Source organism: Chrysochloris asiatica, unplaced genomic scaffold (genome assembly GCF_000296735.1).
Source record: "Chrysochloris asiatica unplaced genomic scaffold, ChrAsi1.0 scaffold00046, whole genome shotgun sequence".
NCBI lineage: Eukaryota > Metazoa > Chordata > Mammalia > Afrosoricida > Chrysochloridae > Chrysochloris > Chrysochloris asiatica.
Window position 1 is genome coordinate 7,353,597 of NW_006408564.1, and position 19,462 is coordinate 7,373,058.

At 38.6% G+C, this 19,462-nt stretch overlaps 1 protein-coding gene across 3 annotated transcripts in view; it reads left to right on the forward strand.

Moving 5' to 3' along the window:
• Positions 1-487: 487 nt before the first annotated feature.
• The window catches only part of SLMAP (sarcolemma associated protein), a 178,636-nt gene continuing 159,661 nt past the window's right edge, over positions 488-19,462 (forward strand). For 2 of the 3 annotated variants that reach the window (XM_006862072.1, XM_006862074.1), the window contains exon 1: positions 602-892. In XM_006862072.1, coding sequence (XP_006862134.1) covers positions 695-892 — 198 coding nt within the window. In that variant the 5' untranslated portion in view covers positions 602-694. Of the gene's footprint in view, positions 893-19,462 lie in introns of all 3 variants that reach the window. The other variant, XM_006862073.1, reaches the window with a different exon arrangement.

The window sequence follows — 19,462 nt, forward strand, 5'->3', positions numbered from 1 at the left end:
TCCCCGCGCTAGGTCCTCCACTACAGCCGCCTCGGCTCGTGCCTGACCGGGGACCCCGCGCACCTCCTGGGGCGGCCTCCGAAGAGCAGGGCTATGCAGACTGTCCCGCTGGCCACCTAGACCCCTGGCTTCACGTCCTTCCCACCGGTGGCGGCGAGGCCCTCGAGGACGGGCAGTGGCTCCCGCGGTAACCGGCTGCACCTCTCTTTGGCCCCGAGAGACCTTCGTGGCTGCACCGACCCGACCCTTCCTTCATGCTGCAGTGCTGCAACGTTTCCGCCACCGTAGGGGGAAAGCGGCCGCGATCTCAAACAAAACACAAGAATTGGTGTGTGACTCATCTGCTTGGATACCTCCAGTCCCCAAACTGATTTCCAGGAGTTTTCTTGGCCGAAGCTGTCCGATGTTTGAGCCGGTCCTTCCCAGGGAAGAAGATGAACTGAAAGCTGCCAGCTGGGGGCTTTTTGTGATCAGGGAGCCGCTGGGTTTTAAAGGAGGTGATGGGGCTTTCGGTCGCCTGTCTCCCCACCCAAGTGAAGAGTTGTTGATGCCCACTGGTTATGTTTAGACCATGCACAGTTTGCTTTAATTTAAAATTTTGGGGGGGATAGGTGGTATAGGCTTGTGAAGGGCAGTCCGAATCTGGAGGAAGTCCTCTTTGTCTCTAGTAGGAGAGACACCACATCTGTCCTCGATGCCGTCAGCCTTGGCCATCTTTACTTGCCGCCCGAACTCGCACCCGTTTCAGGAGCGTCATGTCTACCTGGACGAGCCCATCAAAATCGGTCGCTCTGTGGCCCGATGTCGACCAGCACAAAATAATGCCACCTTTGACTGCAAAGTGCTGTCAAGGAACCATGCTCTCGTCTGGTTTGATCACAAGACAGGCAAGGTAATGTCATCGCATTGTCTGACAATCTTTTCCTTTCCCTGTGTTCTCTGTTAGAAGCATTGTGTGTGTAGCAACCCAGGGTTTCACCCCCAGAGAACATTTCAGCAAGACCTCAGAATCTACCTTTTGGTGTGCCCGATTCTGGTGGAAATTTAATTGAGATGGTTGAATGGAAAACAGAGACGGTATTGTAATGAAATACCCAGGGAGGGATGTCATCTTGATAACATGGTCATTCCCAGTGAAATCCCAAACCCTAATTCCTTTTGGAAAACTTGATAGTGAAACTTGTCTTCTCTCTTAACCTCTTTTCAGAAAGGTGAATTTGCAATTCAGTGCTTGATGAAGCAAGTAGCAGTTCCCAAAGCCATTGGGAGACTAAGTGGTCAGAGTTTCTAGTAAGCTCAAGTGTCTCAGTGGTGAGATATACTTGACAAGTAGTTTTTAGTGGGGTTTTGATCATTGCGGTTCTAGTAAGAGCAACTGCATAGCTAAACAAACTTATGTGTTGGAAAGAGGTACATATTGGCCTATGGCAGTAATTTGCAACGATCAACACTAATTTAATTACGAAAAACTGTAACTTTACATTTTCACAGTTTTGTTTACAAGTTGGCAAACATCTGTACATTACTTTTTTGAAAATTGCTTTTTGATGTTCCCTGCAGTACTGTCCCTTAAAAATACTTATGCACACTTTAAGTATTTAAAAGTCAGTGTTAAGAAACCGACTTGTTTTCTAAAATTGGATCCAGTTCTATCAATTATTATATTACCTAGATGTGATAGGATCAATTCAGTACTCTTCATTTGAAGTGTAACCATTGTAACTTTTATGTTGACTCTCTAGTATACATATGGGTGTTTGTACTTTAAGAATACAAGCAAAAGATTATGTAAGGTCCTTTCAGTTTTTAAAACTCTTGATGTTCGTGAAGAGTATATTAACAAGCTCAGTTTTGTGCTTAAACTTGATGTTTTAGAAGAGCTGCACAATCAGTTCCAACTAAAAGTAAGTTATGTAAGATTAATAGGAATATCTCAGGTTTCACCTCCTGACTTTTTGCTCCTTCTTTCTGAGTTAAATGATTGTCTTTCTTAAGAGAAGAATTTAAATCTTCAAGAGTAGTGTTTTGAAATGAAAGAAACCTGAGCTTCAAAGGGAAGAGAGAAAGCATACTTCTGCAGTTATTGAATTGTGGAGTTATTTTATAAGTTATTTTTAAAGAAAGGAGAGAAAGATTGCCAAAGTGCCGTATGCTTGCATAATACCTGCTCCCTACACTGTGTGTAGGTTGGGAACTGAAATGTATGTTAATTTTTCTGTACAACACCACATGCTCTTTTACCAGTGGAACAGACCCTTTTTTTCTTCCCTGAAAGCTAAAATTTGGGTGTCTCAGAGACTTCATAGATTACCCAGAATCCATTAGTGAATATTCATAGAACTCATCTTTTTAGCAATCTAATTCAAAGATCGTTTAACTACTATAATCTTAACTGGCTTTTACTTTTTTGCCTTTTTGTATCCCTGGGCAACCGTTAAAGGTGCAGCATAATCAGATAACAGGTTTCCTCACAGTACATTCTTTACAGTGTACTTTTTTTTTCTTTCTTTGATCCAGCACTCAAAGGAGACTTAGCAATTTTGTTTTACTTATTTGAGAAATAATGATCTTAGGAACAGTGTACTAAAGCCCTGATAATAGTTGATTTCAAGATGTCTAAGAATGTATCAATAATGAATGCTTAGTGTGTGAATTGAGATGACATGTTAAAATATGGAATGAAATTTGTAAATTAGAAGAACTTGTCTTTTAAGAATACTCTTGGCTTATTTCTACTATTTTCACTTTTTTTTTATTAGCTAAACTATACTCAGGATTACAAAACTAATACTTTAGGTGTATGTATAATTTTTGGCTATTACGCAGCCTAGTCTAATGAAAGCAAATGGCCAGTCAGAACTTGCCATGCATTCAAATTCTTTTAGGAATTAAATATTTCAAATTTAGATTTGATGAGACTGTAGGTTTTTATTGAGCATCTAGTATGCTCCAGACACTTTAAGCTACACAGTTCCAAAGAAGATAGTTTGACCAAATAATTATTTTCTCTGTGGAATTTCTAGTCTGAGGATCTCTACTGCAATTGTCTCATAACAAAATATTATGTAAGCAAAAGTCTCTGGGACTAATAAGTATTTCCAGAAAATTTCTTTGTATAACAGAAAAATTCCTCCTATAAAATATTACTACAGGCATTGAAAAAAAAAAATCCCTAAACTTTAGTTTTCCCATGTGGTGATAATAATACTTACTGTTGTTTGAAAGTTGAGATAATCCTATGTGTTACTTAGCACCCTGTAACTGTAGCAGCCATATTACAGCCCTAATACTTGGTGGAAGAGGAAATCTTCTAGGGAGTTCTTTGCAATTTGCTATGCTGCTGCCATGTGCTATCAAGTCTGTTTTGACTCATAACAACTCTTTATAGGGTTTCTGAAGCTGTAAATCTGTACCAAAACAGCTGTTGAATTTGAGCTGTTGACCTTCTAGTTAGCAGCCCTGCACATAACCCACTATGCTACCAGGACTCTTTGAAATTTGCAATAGCAGTCTTCAATTGTAGGATGGTGATGAGAAATTGATATTTTTTTGGTCGTATGATAGCTTATTTTTAATTTTTAAATTGCAAACAACTGAAGTTGAGAATGTTGTTCCATATTGATACTTTTGGACAATGGAAAGTGGAAAGATGGGAAGTGGAAAATTAGAGTAACAGTCTGGTTGACTTTCATTTGTGGGTGACACTTGCATTCTGTATTGGCCATCATGGGAGGCTCAGTAAAACCTGGAAGAAATACTAAACACTTGAAACTCATTATCCAGTTAATCTATGTTCACTGTAGAAATTTTACAAAATGTAAAGAAGCAGATGAAAATCCCAGTGACACTTTTTAATGCTAAATTCATGGACTGTGTTATATTTAAACTGGCATGTTGGAGGATGATGGGTTTTCTATAGACTATAATAATCTTTCCCAAATATTCTTTTCAGGGATACACTGTTGTGGTTGTTAGGTGCTGCCAAGTTGACTCTGATTCATAGTGACCCAACATAATGAAACACTATCCTGTTCTGTCCCGTCCTTACTATCGTTGGTATGTTTGAGCACATTTTTGCAGTCACTGTGCCGGTCTGTTTTTTATGACTGACTTTCTGTTTTACCAAGCATGATGTTCTTCTCCAGAGAGACTGCTCCCTCCTGATAACACCCAAAGTACATGAGACCAAGTCTCATCATCCCCATTTCTAAGGAGCTTTCTGGCTGTCTTCCAAGACAGATTTCTTCATTCTCTGATCAGTCCATAGTATATTCAGTATTCTTTACTAATACCATAATATAATGCATCCATTTTTCTTCCATCTTTCTTACTGTCCAGCTTTTACATGCATAAAATGATTGGAAATACCTTGGCTTAGGTCAGGCACATCTTAATCCTCAAAATGACATCTCAAGGATATAACCAACCACCCTCCCTCAAACAAAAACAAAAACAAAAGCCTCCAAATCTCCAAACTCACTGCCATTGAGTTGACTCTGACTCACAGCGACCCTACAGGACAAAGTAGAACTGCTCTTTAGGGTTTCAGAGACTGAATGTAGGAGGATCCAGCTTTGGAGTGGCTGGTGGATTTGAACCTGCCAATTTCAGAGAGTTAGTAATTGGGTATTGCCCTGCTTGGATGCTAGCTAGCCTTGTCATCTTAAACTCCCTTTTGAAGGTCAAGCACTAAAGACTAGATAATAGATATTAGAATAGTTATTAATCTTTCTGTAGGCTTGAGGTATCACTGAACAAGCACATTTACCTATATGATCATTACATAGTAGGATTAAGTGGATTTGGATTTGGATGGCACTGTTTGATTTGAAGCTTTGGGGACAGGTGACAACCGACTGTTGAAATGGTAGTTGGCCTCATTTTTTATTTGAAGTCAATGCATATTTTTGAGCACCTGTTCTTTCATGACCATTTAGTGGTGGGCATAGTTATAGGGGAAGAAATTATAAGAACTGGTAAGAAACTCTTCTTTCTTTCAAGGAGTTTATATTTTGGATAGAGTGATGATTGTACCTTGAGAACAGTTGATGAATTATTATGTAAGTAAGATTAAATGCTAAAGAGAGTGCTGGTGTTTGCAATGGAGAGTTCTTTTGTAGAATAGCTATAGGTGAGCATTCATTCTATGAAATGAATTTATACTTGCATCTTGTCTTTGTAATTGTTTGACTTTGGAGGAGGAGGACTCTGCCCTTATGTGACTTTGTCCTACTCTTTTGTTGATGTTAAATAATGAAACTGAGTAGATCGAGTGGTGCCAGAGAGTAAAATACCCTGGTTACCAAGGGGGATACGTGGGCATATGGCTTATGGAAAGCCATGGAGGGTTCTGAGCAGAATACAGACATAACAAACTGGTCATTTAAGAAAGAGTGCTTCAACATTTTGACTTGAGGTATCACTGAACTAGCAAATCTACTTGTCATTACATAGAAGGATATTAAGTGGACAAAGCAAATAGTGATTTGATTTGGGACTTTGGGGATAGGTGACAAGTGAGTAATTGAATCAATAATCTACTTCATTTTCCCCTTAAACTCAGTGTTTATTTGTGAGCACTTGTTTTTTCATGACAATTTTAGTGCAGGGTATTTTAATGTATAGAGTGGCCTGGATCAAGAAAAACTGACTAGCAGTCACTTACTACTGAGAACTATGTACCATGGCCTCTTCTAGGTGCTTTGCATGTTAGTTTATTTCATTCTCAAATAACTGTTTAGATGGGTGCTTATTTTGCCCATATTAACTTATGAGGACGTTGAGACAGAGAGGTTAGGTTAACTTACCAAAGTTCACGCAACTAATAAATAGAGTTACTGTTGAGAACCGTCAAGTCAGTTTCAACTTATTGCAACCTTTCATAGGGTTTCTGAGGAGTTGCTGGTAGGTTTGAACTGCTGACCTTTTGGTTTGCAGCGCAGTGCTTATCCTACAGGACCATACCAGGATTTGGTAGAGCTAGGAGTTGATATTTTGACTATTGACTCTGGAGTCTAAAACCCAACCTCATAGCTACTCTGCACGTTAGGCTCTGTGACAGTTTAGATGTGATGTGATTTTTGTGGGGATGTAGCCTACGTTGACAGTAGGAATGACAATAATTAATTGCCAGAAAGTAAAAAAAGACAAGCATATTAATTTGCCTATTAGGACTTCAGCAAAGATAGAATTTCTGTGGGCTGGAGATTTCAGGGAAGGTTTCATGGGTGAGATGTAATTTAGGACTCTGGAAAAAGGACAGAATGTAGACTCAATTGGGGAAAGATTTTGGGTTGTTGTTGTTAGGTGCCATTGAGTTGGTACCGACCCACAGCGACCTTATGTACAGCAGAACGAAACACTGCCCGATCCTGGGCCAACCTCACTACTGTTGCCATGCTTGAGTCCATTGATGCTGCTACTTGGCCATCTTGTTGGGAGTCTTCCTCTTTTTCTCTGACCCTCCACCTTACCAAACATGATATCCTTCTTCAGCGACTGGTCACTCCTGACAATATGTCTGAAGTATGAGAGCCGAAGTTTGGTCATCTTGGCCTCCAGGGAGCACTCTGGCTGCACTAATTCCAAAACAGATCTGTTGGTTCTTTTGGCAGCCCATGGCACTTTGAGTATTCTCCTCCAACACCATAACTCAAAAGCATCAATTCTTCTACCGTCTTCCTTATTCACTGTCCAGTTTTCGCATGCAAGTGAGATTCTTGAAAATACCATGGCTTAGGTCAGGTGCACTTTAGTCCTCAAGCTGACATCTTTGCTCTTCAATACTCTAAAAAGGTCTTGTGCAGCAGATTTGCCTAATGCAATACATTGTTGGATTTCTTGACTGAGAAATAAGTAAAGGCATAAAGGCAGGAAAATGGCACATTCCAAAGACAAGGCAAAGAAATCATTGCAAAGAAAAGAGTTTGGCAACCGAGACAGTTTCTTCCCTATTCTTTACATATATAAGTATGGCTGCAAAGATCTGGCCTCAGCTTTCGGGAGAATGGCACATCATACATTCATTTTGTTTGTGCATTTATTTTAACAGATACCTAATTTTGTTGTTGGTGATAGCTGAAGTAGAAAGATCATTGAGAGGTACTGGGTTTTGTAATTAATTTGTTTATTTAATGCATGTAGGCTTCCCTCTTAGCATAAGTGATTAAACTGTCTATGACTAGCTAAAAGGTTGGTGGTTCAAAAATACCCAGAGGTGCCTCTAAAGATAGGCCTGCTCCTCTGCTTCGTAAAGGTCCCAGCCTTCAGGAACCTATGGAGCAGTTCTACTTTGTACGCATGGGGTTGTCATGAGTCAGAATCGATGATGGATTAATGTAGACATGTTCAGAAGCTCAGGATTCCATATTCATTTTTTTCTATGCTACTTTTCATAGTAATGGAAAAAGAATGAAATATTTTATCTGTTATTTCAAGCTGTTAAACACATGGATAATGTATTCACTTAAAACATTTCCCCCTACTTAGTTATTTAGCTTTATTTTTTAGGTTAAATTCATTCTTAATTTTCTCATGCTCCTATTTGGTTTTCTTATGTTTTGTTTATATTCAGCAGTCCCGATGTGGTGCTGTAGGATCAAGCACTGGACTACAAGGTCCGTTGGAACCGCAAGGTCGCTGGTTCAAACTTACCAGCCTCTCCTTGGAAACCCTATACAGGTCGCTGTGAGTCTGGAACTGACTCGACAGCATTTAATGACATTTATGTGAAGGAGTCCTGGTGAGGTGCTGTGGGATAAAGCACTGGCCCACAAGATCAGTTTGAGCCACAAGGTCAGCAGTTCAAACTCACCATGTGTCCCTTGGAAACCCTGTACGGAGTCACTATGAATCAGAACCAACTCAGTGGCACTTAACAACATTTATGCTAAAGCTTGGTGTCTATTCACTTTGATAGATGGGATATTTCATTCAGAGTTTTAAGTGGAAAGTTTGTAAGATCGGTTTTTAATGTATGTTACCTGATAGCTATTTGAATCAAGAAAAATGGTAGTATGTGTTAGCTGCTGAAATGTTCTACAGACTAGTGTTCTGCTTCTCTCACTGCTACTAGAGTAGCCAAACTCTTTCTGGGAAATCTTTGTTGTTGCTCCATTAGCATTTAGTATTTAGCCTGATATTGTTGTTAGTGCTGTTGAGTCAGTTTCCACTCATGATGACCCTGTAGGGCAAGGAGTGGCTGGTGGGTTTGGACCACTGACCTTTTGGTTAACTGCCCTGGCTTATTTTACAGAGCCTTAAAAAAATTCTCCTTTTCTTTTTTTTTTTTTCCAGCTCTATCTTTGATTACTCTTTTTTTCCTTTGCTCCAAATGTTGTGTACTAGCTAGCTATATGACAGTGCTCACTGTTCCTGGAACAAGTGCCTTTTTTGCTGTTTTGTCTTGTAGAATGACCTTTCCCCTTCAACTCTTGAGGCTCTGTTCCAATGAGAAGCCTTCACAAACTCCTACTAACTGAATAATTAATTGCTTTTTCTTCTATACTCCCATAGAACTTTGTACATACTTCCATTATGGGATATAGACAGTGAAATAACTATGATGCAAATGTCCTATGGCTGTGCCAGATGTGAGCTCTTGAGAACAAGGGACTAGGCACTATATAAATGTTTGAATGGTGAAATGTGAACAATGGAGCATTCTGTATTTTTGCAAGCCCAAGGAGGGTCAAAGGGCAGAAGGTTGACCTACTAAGTAATTGTAGATCATGAACTCAATTATCAATATGTAGTCTTTGTATAAAAATCATTATCTATTAGGAACTTATATGGAATCATAGGCAATTTTGTGATTGGTGATGTTAATTCTGAGCTATTAATACAGCAAAATAATATTTTTAAAGAGGGTTTTATACTTTTTGCGGTGCTTTCTTATTTTTCTTATGAGATTCTTAGGTGATAGAGCATTACAGGTTGATTCCCCTTTATACAACAAGAGTTTGATGTTTATAGGTCATTTACGCAAAGTCATCTATTAGTAAAGATAGGAGTTAAAACTAGAATCTAGATCTACCCCTAAACTGTTCCCTCCCCCCACATAAAAGCCAACTATTGCTAGATATTTAGTCGGAAATATTGGAGTCCTGGTATGGTACACTATAGGATAAACACTGGATTGCTAACTACAGGTCAGCAGTTCAAACCTACCAATTCTATACAGGGTCACTATGAATTGGAACCAATTGGACAGCACTTAACAACACAACAGTAATCATAAACTATAGATTTTTCTGAACAATTGTAAGAAAATCTCTCTTTTGCTGTTTTAAAAGCTATTGTTTTTTGAGTGCATAACTGAAATGCTGTCATATGACAGACTTCCAAAGACTGAAAGAACCTGAGTTAATTATTTTTCTGAGTCAGCTAGCATTCTTTAAAAGTTACCTCTACTACTCCTAGCAATAAAAATACTTGTTCTTTTGCTTACTTTTGAGCACTGATATGATTTGAGTGTTTATATAAACAAATGAGACAACCTTGGAAAAACTTGTTTGGCCTTGTAAATTTTCTATTCATTAAAGAGAATAGCTGACAGATGTAAAGAAAAAAAGGAGAGTTTACATAGGCATTTGAAAACATGGAAGTTTTTGGTAATTAGTACCATATCCTTTGCCAATGTACAGTTTGGAATAGATTTTAAATGTAAGGATATAACAAACTTTGTGTATTCAGGTTTTATCAATGGTTTCAGATTTATACTCATAGTTTTATATACATAACTTCAGACTTATTCTAGCTGAGCCAAGCAGAAATGAATTTTCAATATGGACTTTAAAGCTTTTATATATTAAAACAATTTTAAATTATAAAATACTTAGAATACAGCATCATAAAGTTCAAACCACAAGTATCTAGAGTAAAAGATGTAAGTACCCCTTCACATATTCAACCCCCCCAACATCTTTTCTTACTCCAGAAGTGTTATTTGTTTGTTGTGTAATTTTCAGAACTTTTTCTAAGCATTTTTATGCTTAGATATGGAGATAAATAAGCATAGTTTTTTTGTGTGTGTATGTGTGTTTATTTTTGTTACTTTTTTGCATAAATATCTGCATTATAATTTAAAATGTGCTTTTTAGCTGTTAGATGGTCTCATGAATTGTGGTAATCTTACATGAAATGTGTTTATATGTTCTTAAGTTTTGACCAGAGTCCAGACTGCTGTAAAACTAATGTTACAATTTATTGTGCTGTCCTGAGTTTTATACATTATCTCATTAAATCTCAGAACAAACTTTTGAAGTAGATGCCACTGTTATCTTCCCTTTACAGATGAGAAAGCTGAGGCTCAGAGAGGTGAAAGAATTTGTTCAGGTTTATACATTTAAATTACCTGGTAGAATCATGATTTGAATCCTAGTCATCTGATTGGAGAATGCACATTCTTGACTACTCTATTACTTGTTGATGTTAAGTGCCACTGAGTTGGCTCTGACTCATAGTGACCCTGTATAGGGTTTCTGAGGAGCGACTGGTGTATTTGAACTGCTGACCTTGTGGTTCAAATCAACCTTGCCGTCCAGTGCATTATCCTTCAACGCCATACCAGGACTCCCTATTGCTTGTTACTGAAATCCAAATCCATTTTCATCCAGTTGATTATAACTCAGAGTGACCCTCTGTGAAGTTTCTGAGATTGTAAATCTTTATGGGAGCAGACAGCCTCCTCTTTCTCCTGTAGAACAGCTGGTAGGTTTGAACTGCTGACTTAGCAATTTTATCACCAATCCTTTAATGAACAATATATAAAAGAAAAAATACAGTGAGAGAAACAATCTTAGAAATCAGTGTAGAATTTTATTTAAATTTTTACTTATTTAGTTTTTGAGAATATACACAACAAAGTATATACCAGTTTAATAGTGTCTAAGGAGCTCAGTTCGAAACTACCAGCTGCTCCGCGGGAGAAAGATGAGGCTTTCTGCTCCCTTAAAGATTTACAGCCTCGGAAACCCTGTACAGGGTCGCTGTGGGTTGGACCCGACTTGATGACACTTAACAACAACAACAACAACAGCATACACAGTTCAGTGACATTAATTACATTCTCTGAATTGTACAGCCATTCTCACTCTCCTGTCTTTCCTTCCCCCATTGTCATAAACTCACTGCCCACTAAATTTCCTATCTGATAGTCGAGTTGCTCTTGTCAGTTTGATCCGATAAACATTTTTGAAAGAGCAAATGTAGACCAATTTAGAATTTTAATTGAAGACTAATTCCTTAATGCAAGTAAACTTTACATGTAAAGTTTAATGGCATATCAGGGTTTGGGTACTATAATATACTTAAAAAGATGCTTTCTTTCTTGAATTAGTTGAATTCCAAGTTTCTGTGTTTAGAGATTATATTTTAAATGAAATATGTTTATAATGTTGTTGTTATATATTATTGAGTCAAAATTCCAACTCATAGTGACCTTGTATGAGGTTTCCAGGGAGCAGCTGGTGGGTTTGAACTGCCCACCAGTTTGGTAGTTAGCAGCAGTACAAGGTTTATCTTACAGCACCACACCAGGACTCCATGTACATATCCATCCTATAAATGAGCGTTTTCATTTAGAAAAATGATTTGATTCTTTAATTATAGAAGGATATTTTATTAGATGCTATTAAAATTCTTTTTCATATCTAAAATTCAGGGATGGAAAATAAGATCATGTTATATATCTTTAGTATAGCCATGATAGTTAGGTTTATAGAATAAACACACTTTATAGTTTTCAGGGTTTTTTTTTGAAAAATTTACTTAGTAAACAAGAGTATTAAAAGAGTTCTCTGGTGACCCAGAAATTCCACTCCTAAGCATTATCCAAGCGAAAAGAAAGCATGTATCTACACACAAATTAGTGCATGAATGTTCATAGTAGCATTGTTCATGGTATTCAAAAACTGGAAACAACCCAGGTATTTATCAACTGATAAATAAATAACAAGTATTGTTTCTACATACTAGACTATTACTTGGCCGTGAATGTAAATTAAGTTCTGATACATGTAAGATTAACTTCTACCTTTACAGTTGTGACAGTCCCAATTAGTCACGATAACAGTTACTCACTATTGAATCATAGAATCTTATCCCCATTTCCTTTCACCAGACTTGTTTAGACAAGATGAAAACTATTCAGTGGGGATTATACCTTGCCCTGCACACTCTGAAACTGAACTCCCTCTTGAAAACTTGTAAGCCAGTTACTTCATGCATTTATAGCACCCCATTTTAGGTAGTCAGTGTCTTAAATTGCCCGTCCTTTTCAACCCTGTGTAAGGAGCTCTGGTAGCATAGTGGTTACGAATCGGGCTGTGAACCTTGAGGCCAGCAGTTCGAAACTACCAGCTGCTCCGCGCAAGAAAGATGAGGCGTTCTGCTCCCGTAAAGATTTACAGCCTCGGAAACCCTGTACAGGGTCGCTATGGGTCGGCACTGACTAGACGGCACTTACCAACAACAACAATCAACCCTGTGTACAGAGGGGATAAGATTGATCCTTGATATGAAGAGTCCTCTCTCAGTTGGTATTTTGGGCTACTACATCCATAAGTATAGGTCAAGTTCCTCAAATTGTAGCAATTTACACTTGTTTCCTTTATCAAACTTTTTTTTTTTTTTTTATCTTCCTCTAGGCAAGTTCTGATTATCATGCCATCCAGGCTCGGCCAAATGGGTCCTATCTACAAGTTTGGCTGTTCTTGTGCGTTTCCCCTCATTTCATGTTAGCTGGATGTTTCACTCTCAGCTCTAGCCCTGTGTGGCTATGTCCTTGTCCATGGGTTCAGGAGTCCCCAGGTCTCTTCACACTTTGGACCAACCAGCCCTTCCTGTTCTTTCTCTTATCTCCAGGTCTATGGGAGTCTATGGAACATGGTTGAACTCAGCTCATATCTCCATTGCTGCCTTTCCCCCTCTTCCACTCACCAATAGACCAACGGGGTCGCCAGCATCCTTAAATGCCTGCTCATGTGTTCTCTTTGAGTTTCAGTCTTGCTGGGAGTTTGTCCTGAAGGGACTTGATTGCTTGCCTTGATGGCTGTATTATTTCTCTTTGAGCTTACCCTGTAATTTATTAAAATTTTCCCCACTTAAAACAGTCTGTTTTGTCTTGATTTCTGTCCATTTGTAAGTTCTGTATCTACACTGTTCCCTCTTTTTATTTTGTAGTTGAATTCATTATATACATTGATATCTCTGGTTCCCTGTTTCCAATCCTGAAGGATTGTTTTCCTTGAAATCCTTTTATATCTGGATTGTGTTCTGGGTGGTGGTGTCATTTATGGTAATCTCAGATTGTTGTTTGCTGTTGTTGGTTCTCAGTCCAAACACTCTTCAGCATTTTTTGTAAAGTTTGTTAGTCATTACAAATTCCTTTAATTTCTGTTTATCAGGAAGCATCCTGTATTTGAGGGACAGCTTTGCTGGATACATGATTCTTAGTTAGCAATTTTTTTTTTCTATCAAAATTCTCTATATGTCATCCTATTGTCTTCTTACCTATATGGTTTATGCTAAGAAATCAGAGAATGTCTTATTGATTTTCCTTTGCAGGTAACTTCTCATTTTTCCCAAGCTGCTCTAAGGATTTTTTGCATGTCTATGATTTTGGAAAGTTTGACCATTATATGTCTTGCTGATTTTCTTTTGGGATTTATCCTTCTTTGATTCATTCAGCTTCTTGTATACGTATCTTCTCATCTTTCATGATGTTAGGGAAGTTTTCTTCCAACAACTGTTTGACAGTTTTCTCTGTGCTTGTCTCTTCCTCTTCTGGAATTCCAAACACCCATAAGTTGTTCCTCTTAATGGTATCCCACACAACTCTTAGACTTTCTATGGGTTTTTAAAATTCTCTTTTTTAATTTTTCTTCTAGCATGTTAATATTGAGAGATATATTTTCAAAGTCACTCATTTGGGTTTCCATTGTGTAGCATGTACTCCTTTGCCCTTTCAATGTATTGTCCATTCTGAGAATTTAGTATTAATCTTTTGGACTTCTGATCATACGTTTTGTATTTTTTCAAAATTTGCCATTTATTTTGTCTGTGTGTTCTTGTAGTGTTTTCCTGAGTTCTTCTAAAGTTTTTATTGTTTTCTTAGATCTTTCTGTCAATCCTTTGAAGGTACCTAATTATCATTCTTTTGAATTCTTTTTCAATTGGTTCCATTACCTTTTCTTCCTCAGAAATGTTTTCTGGCCCTGCATCCTGGTAATTTGTTTGAGCCATTCTTTCTGTTTTTTTGTGTGTGAGTTAAAATTGTCTGTTATCTCCAGGGCATGTGGGGTTGTTATATTTGTAAAAACAAAGAGTACAGATGTTAGACCTAGAGGGAAGAAAACTAAGGGCGCTTTCTAGAATTCAAAGAGCTCAGGAAGTGGTTGTGGAAGGGGTGTGAAATCAGAGTTCCTGGCCTTAGATGGAGTTCCTATTGGCCTTGTGTTATCTATGTATGATACACTCAGTCTTGAACTAGTTTGTGGGCGTCCTTGATGGAGCTGGTTTCAGTGTCTGTTAGGACCACAGGGAAGCTGGGGGCAGTGTGACTTCTCAAATGCTGGTCTGGTGGCTCTGCAGGTTTTGTAGGTCTGGAGCCCAGCCTACCCGAACCCAGGCACCAAATTGGCACATCAAAGCAATGCAGCTGGACTCTGCCCTACATTCCTGTGGCTCCCAACTATGTGGTTCTGAACTCCTGGAGAGCAGGGTCTGTGCTGTGTTGGATAAGAGTAGAAACTGGCGACACTTCTGGCCACCAAGGGAGTGTGCGGATAAAGAAGAGATGGCACCTTGTCTGTTGTCCACACACATCTGTTCTCCACGCCTCTCTCTACTGCCCAAACTACTCACTCACAAGGTGGTTGAGCTGCATCTGGCCAGCAGTTCACCAGTCATTCTGACTCTCTTGCCATGCCTGCTCAGCCTGTCATCGCAGAAAGCGCTCCATCCATCTTTCTAACCTTTTCCTGAAGTTTGTTGTTGTTAAGTACCATCAAGCTGGTTTCGACTCGTAGCAATAGTGTATAGGGTTTCCAAGGAGCATCTGGTAAGTTTGAACCACTAATCTTTGTATTCAAACCAACCTTGTGCTCCAGTACATCATCCTGCCGTACCACAGCAGGACTCCTTCTGAAGTTTAGGATGCCAGAATTTTCATCTGTGTCTGTTTTATTGTGTCTCTTGTATCTTTGATGTAGAGAGTTTGTGTAGTGTGTCTGCGTAGTCTGCTATCTTGCTGGAAGTCTGCAGTTGTATATTAATGTAGTGCTATAGTGTGTTAAGTAAAAGATTAACAAGCTTGACTTGTATTTTGGAGCTGATCATATGATAAATGGAGTCCTGGTGTGGCACCGTGGGTTAATGTGCCACACTGCAAAATCGGTTTGAACTGTAAGGTCAGCAGTTCAGGCTCACCCTATACAGGGTCACTGTGAGTCAGAACTGACTTGATGGCACTTAACAGCAAAAATAACAGCATGGTAAAGTTATTTAAAAGATTGTGTCAGATGTTTGGACGGGTGATATTTTAGTGCTTGCCATAGACACTATTTTCTTACTAGTGAGTCTTTCATACGTACAATGACACAGGATGGTGATATATTGTTAGAGTGAATGCTGCTGTCTTGGATGGAAGAAAATATTCATTTAAATTACAGTTGAACTTAAACTGGGACTGTTAAGTATTTCTAGTCTTTAATCTGTATCTGAGTGTCTAATATGTGTATTGCATTGTAGTGCAGTTTGGTAATTCTGTAAAAATATAATTACAATGCAAGAAAGTCCAATAATGGAAGTATCTGTGAATCATTGTTTTTACAGAGATTAGGGAGTGATTGAGCTACTGCATCCATAGGTGTAGGTCAAGTTCATCAAATTGTATCAGACTACTCTTTTGTGCCTCTTCTTTCTTCTTCTAGTTTAGCTTTGATCATCCAGTCATTGAAGCCAGGTCAAGTGGGTATTATCTGCAAGTGTGAGTGTTCTTGTGCATATGCTCCTCTCTTCTTCTCAGCTGGACGCTTCACTCTCCACTCTAGTCCTCTGTGGCTATGTCACTGACTCTGGGCCAAGGAGTCCCCAGGTCTTGCCAAACTGCTGGCCAACCAGGTCTCCACTTGGATTCACAGGAGTGTATTGAACGTTGTAGGACTTAGCTTGCCACTTCATTGCTGTTTTTCCCTCACTTCCCCTTATCAGTGACCAGTGTGGTCACCAGTCAGAGCACATGTCTGCTCGTGTATTCCCATTGAGTCTCAGTCTTGGAAGGGGGTTTGCCCTGTGAGGACTTGACCACTTGCCTTGATGTCTCCTGGGCGAGCAACTTGCTTGTTCTTGTAGTAGTCAGTCGGACTGCCATTATTGTTTTGTATTTTTCTTGTTGGTCTTTCTTTCAAGAAGTATCTTCTGTTCTTCTAGCCGCTCCAGGCTGGTCTGAGTGTCAAGCATCTTTATCATCAACTGAATGAGTTCTGCTCAGCTAGCCATCCAAGCAGGTCAGGTGTGTACTAACTTCACGTTTGGGACTTCACATGCACCTTCCTGTACTCCAGACCAGCTGACTGCTTCGCTTTCAACTCTAACCCCCAGTGGCTAGGTCACTGTCCATGGGCTCAGAAGTTACACATCTCCCTAAACTTCAGACCAGCAAGGCCTTCCTCTTCTTGTTCATCTCGAGGTCAACAGGTATCAGTCGAACGTGGCCAAACTTAGTCCATGTTTTCATTACTACATTTTCCCCACTTTGACTCACAAGTTGACTCAGGTGGTCACCAGTGAACATACTAGACTAATTGTGGGTTCCCTTTGAGTTTCAGTCTTAGAAGGGGATTTTCCCTGATGGTCTGACTTTTCTTGCCTTGATCCCTCCAAACCAAACAACTTGCTTGATATTCTAACAAACAGTCTGTTTCTTTTTGCCAACAGGTCTTTCTTTCAATAAGATTCTTCTGTTCTCCCAGTAGTTTGGGTTGGTCTCTGTGTCTTTTCAAGTGGGAATGTCTCAACTCAGAAGGTTCTGGGTAGGGCTCAGGATTCTACTTAAGGCCCCCTATTCTACAAAGACTTAACAAGAAGCCTATTTCCCTGGGTAAATTTTAATTCCCCTTTTAGCAAATCCAATCAGTTATAGGCTGAAGGTAGGTTTACAAGGTTCCTGTAATCATAATTCTCAATATTTGTTTCTATCATACTTAAATATATTACAATATTTGATGGGGAAGCTGATAGCTACAAGACTGTCAAACACCTAAACATTTTCCCCCCCTTCTTTTACCCATTCAGATTATGTCTTGGTCTCTATGTCATAGAACACTGTTGTTCCAAGGTTATGTTTAAGTCACTATTTACCTTATCCCATTTAGGCTATACATCCTTCCTGAGCTTCCCCCATCTCCTTTGTTTATCTACCACTGTCCCCCTTCTTGTGTATTGCCTTCTCCCTTCTTGTATATAGCCCTTCCTGTTACCCCAGTTAACATGTCTACCCTCTAATCTGATAATTAGTCTCCCCTCCCTCCTACTCTTGATATTCATCAAAGAATATTTCTTTTAGTATGGAAATCTTTTCTTCAGCTTTTACAGTAATGGTCTTATGCAATATCTGTCCTTTTGTCATTCAGTAATTCCCTTCAGCATTATGTCCTCAAGGTTCACCCATATTATGAGGTGTTTTGCAGATTCACCATTATTCTTCAGGGTTGTATAATATTCCATGGTGTGTATGTTACAAAGTTTGTTTATCCATTCTTCCATTGATGGGCATGTAGGCTTCCACCATCTTTTTGCTGTTGTGAATAGTGCTGTGATGAATATTGGTGTGCATATATTTACTAGTGTCCTGGCTCATATTTGTTGTGGATATATACCAAGTAGAGGAATTGCTGGGTCATAAGGTATTTCTATTTCCAATTTTCTGAGGAAGTGCCATACCGTTATCCAGAGTGGTAGAACCAGCAATGTAGGATGTCTGTGCCTCTCCACACCCTTGCCAGCATTTTTTGAACTTCGTTCTTAATGTTGGCATAAGATGAGACCTCATTGTTATTTTGATTTGCATTTCTCTAATGGCAAATGATCGTGAATGTTTATTCATATGTGTGTTGGTTGTCTAAATGCCTTCTTGTGTCTGTTCACGTCCTGTGCCCATTTTTAAATTGGATTGTTTATTTTTTTCTTGTAGAGGTATTGTAGTTTTCTATGAATTTTAGAGATTAGTTCTTGTTCTCTTACGTTGTTGCAAAAATAGTTTTCCTCAGCCCGTGGGCTTCCTTTTTACTCTTCTGGCAAAATATTTTGATGCACATAGTGCCTGATTTTTAGGAGGTCCCAGTCATCTATTTTGTCTTCTGCTTTTGTGTGTTTTCAGTAATGTTTGATAGTATATTTTTGCCATGTATTAGAGCCCCTAAGTTTGTCCCTATTTTTTCATTGATAATATTTATAGTTCTAGGTTTGATATTTAAGTCTGTAATCCACGTTGCGTTCACTTTTGTATGTGGTGTGAGATACGGGTTTTGTTACGTTCTGCAAATGGATATCCAGTTTTGCCAGCACCATTTATTGAGTACTATCCATATCCCATATATGTTTTGTCTTTTTGTTAAAGATCAGTTTAATGTATGTGGATGGATTTACTTCTGAGTTCTCATTGCTGTTCTGTTGATCTATGTATCTTTTGTTGTACCAGTACTGGGCTGGTTTGACCACTATGGCTATGTAGCAAATTTTGAAGTCAGGGAGTGAGAGGCCTCCAACATTGTTCTTCTTAAGCTGTGCTTTGCTTATCTGAGGTCTCTTTCCTTTCTATATAAAGTCCATGATCATTTTTTCCATCTCTTTAAGAAGTGATACTGGAGGATTGGGATTGCATTACATCTATAGATTACTTTGGGTAGTATTGACATTTTCATAACGTTCAAGTCTTCCTATCCATGAGCATGGTATATTCGTTCATTTTTGTTCGTTTCTGTTGGTGTCTTGTAGTAGTGTTTTGTAGTTTTCTTTGTATATGTCTTTTGTTTCTCTGGTTACATTTATTCCTAAGTATTTAATCTTTTGGGTACCTATTGTTAATGATATTGTTTTCCTAATTTCCTTTTCAGTGCTGTCTTTATTAGTATACGTGAATCCAGCTGATTTTTGTATATTGATCTTGTGTTCTTTGCTTTTCTGTATCTTTCATTGAATTCTGATAATTTTCTTGCTGAGTTTTTGGAATTTTCTATGTATAGGATTATATCAGCTTCAAATAGAGAATTTTTCTTTGTCAATGTGGATAGTTTTCACTTCCCTTTCTTGCTTTATAGCTCTGACTCAGACTTCCAGCACAGTATTGAATGTTGTTGTTGTTAAGTACCATGTTGTCGGTTCTGACTTATAGTGACCCTGTATAGGGTTTCCGATACTATAAATCTTTACAGGAGCAGAAAGCCTTTCATCTTTCTCCTGC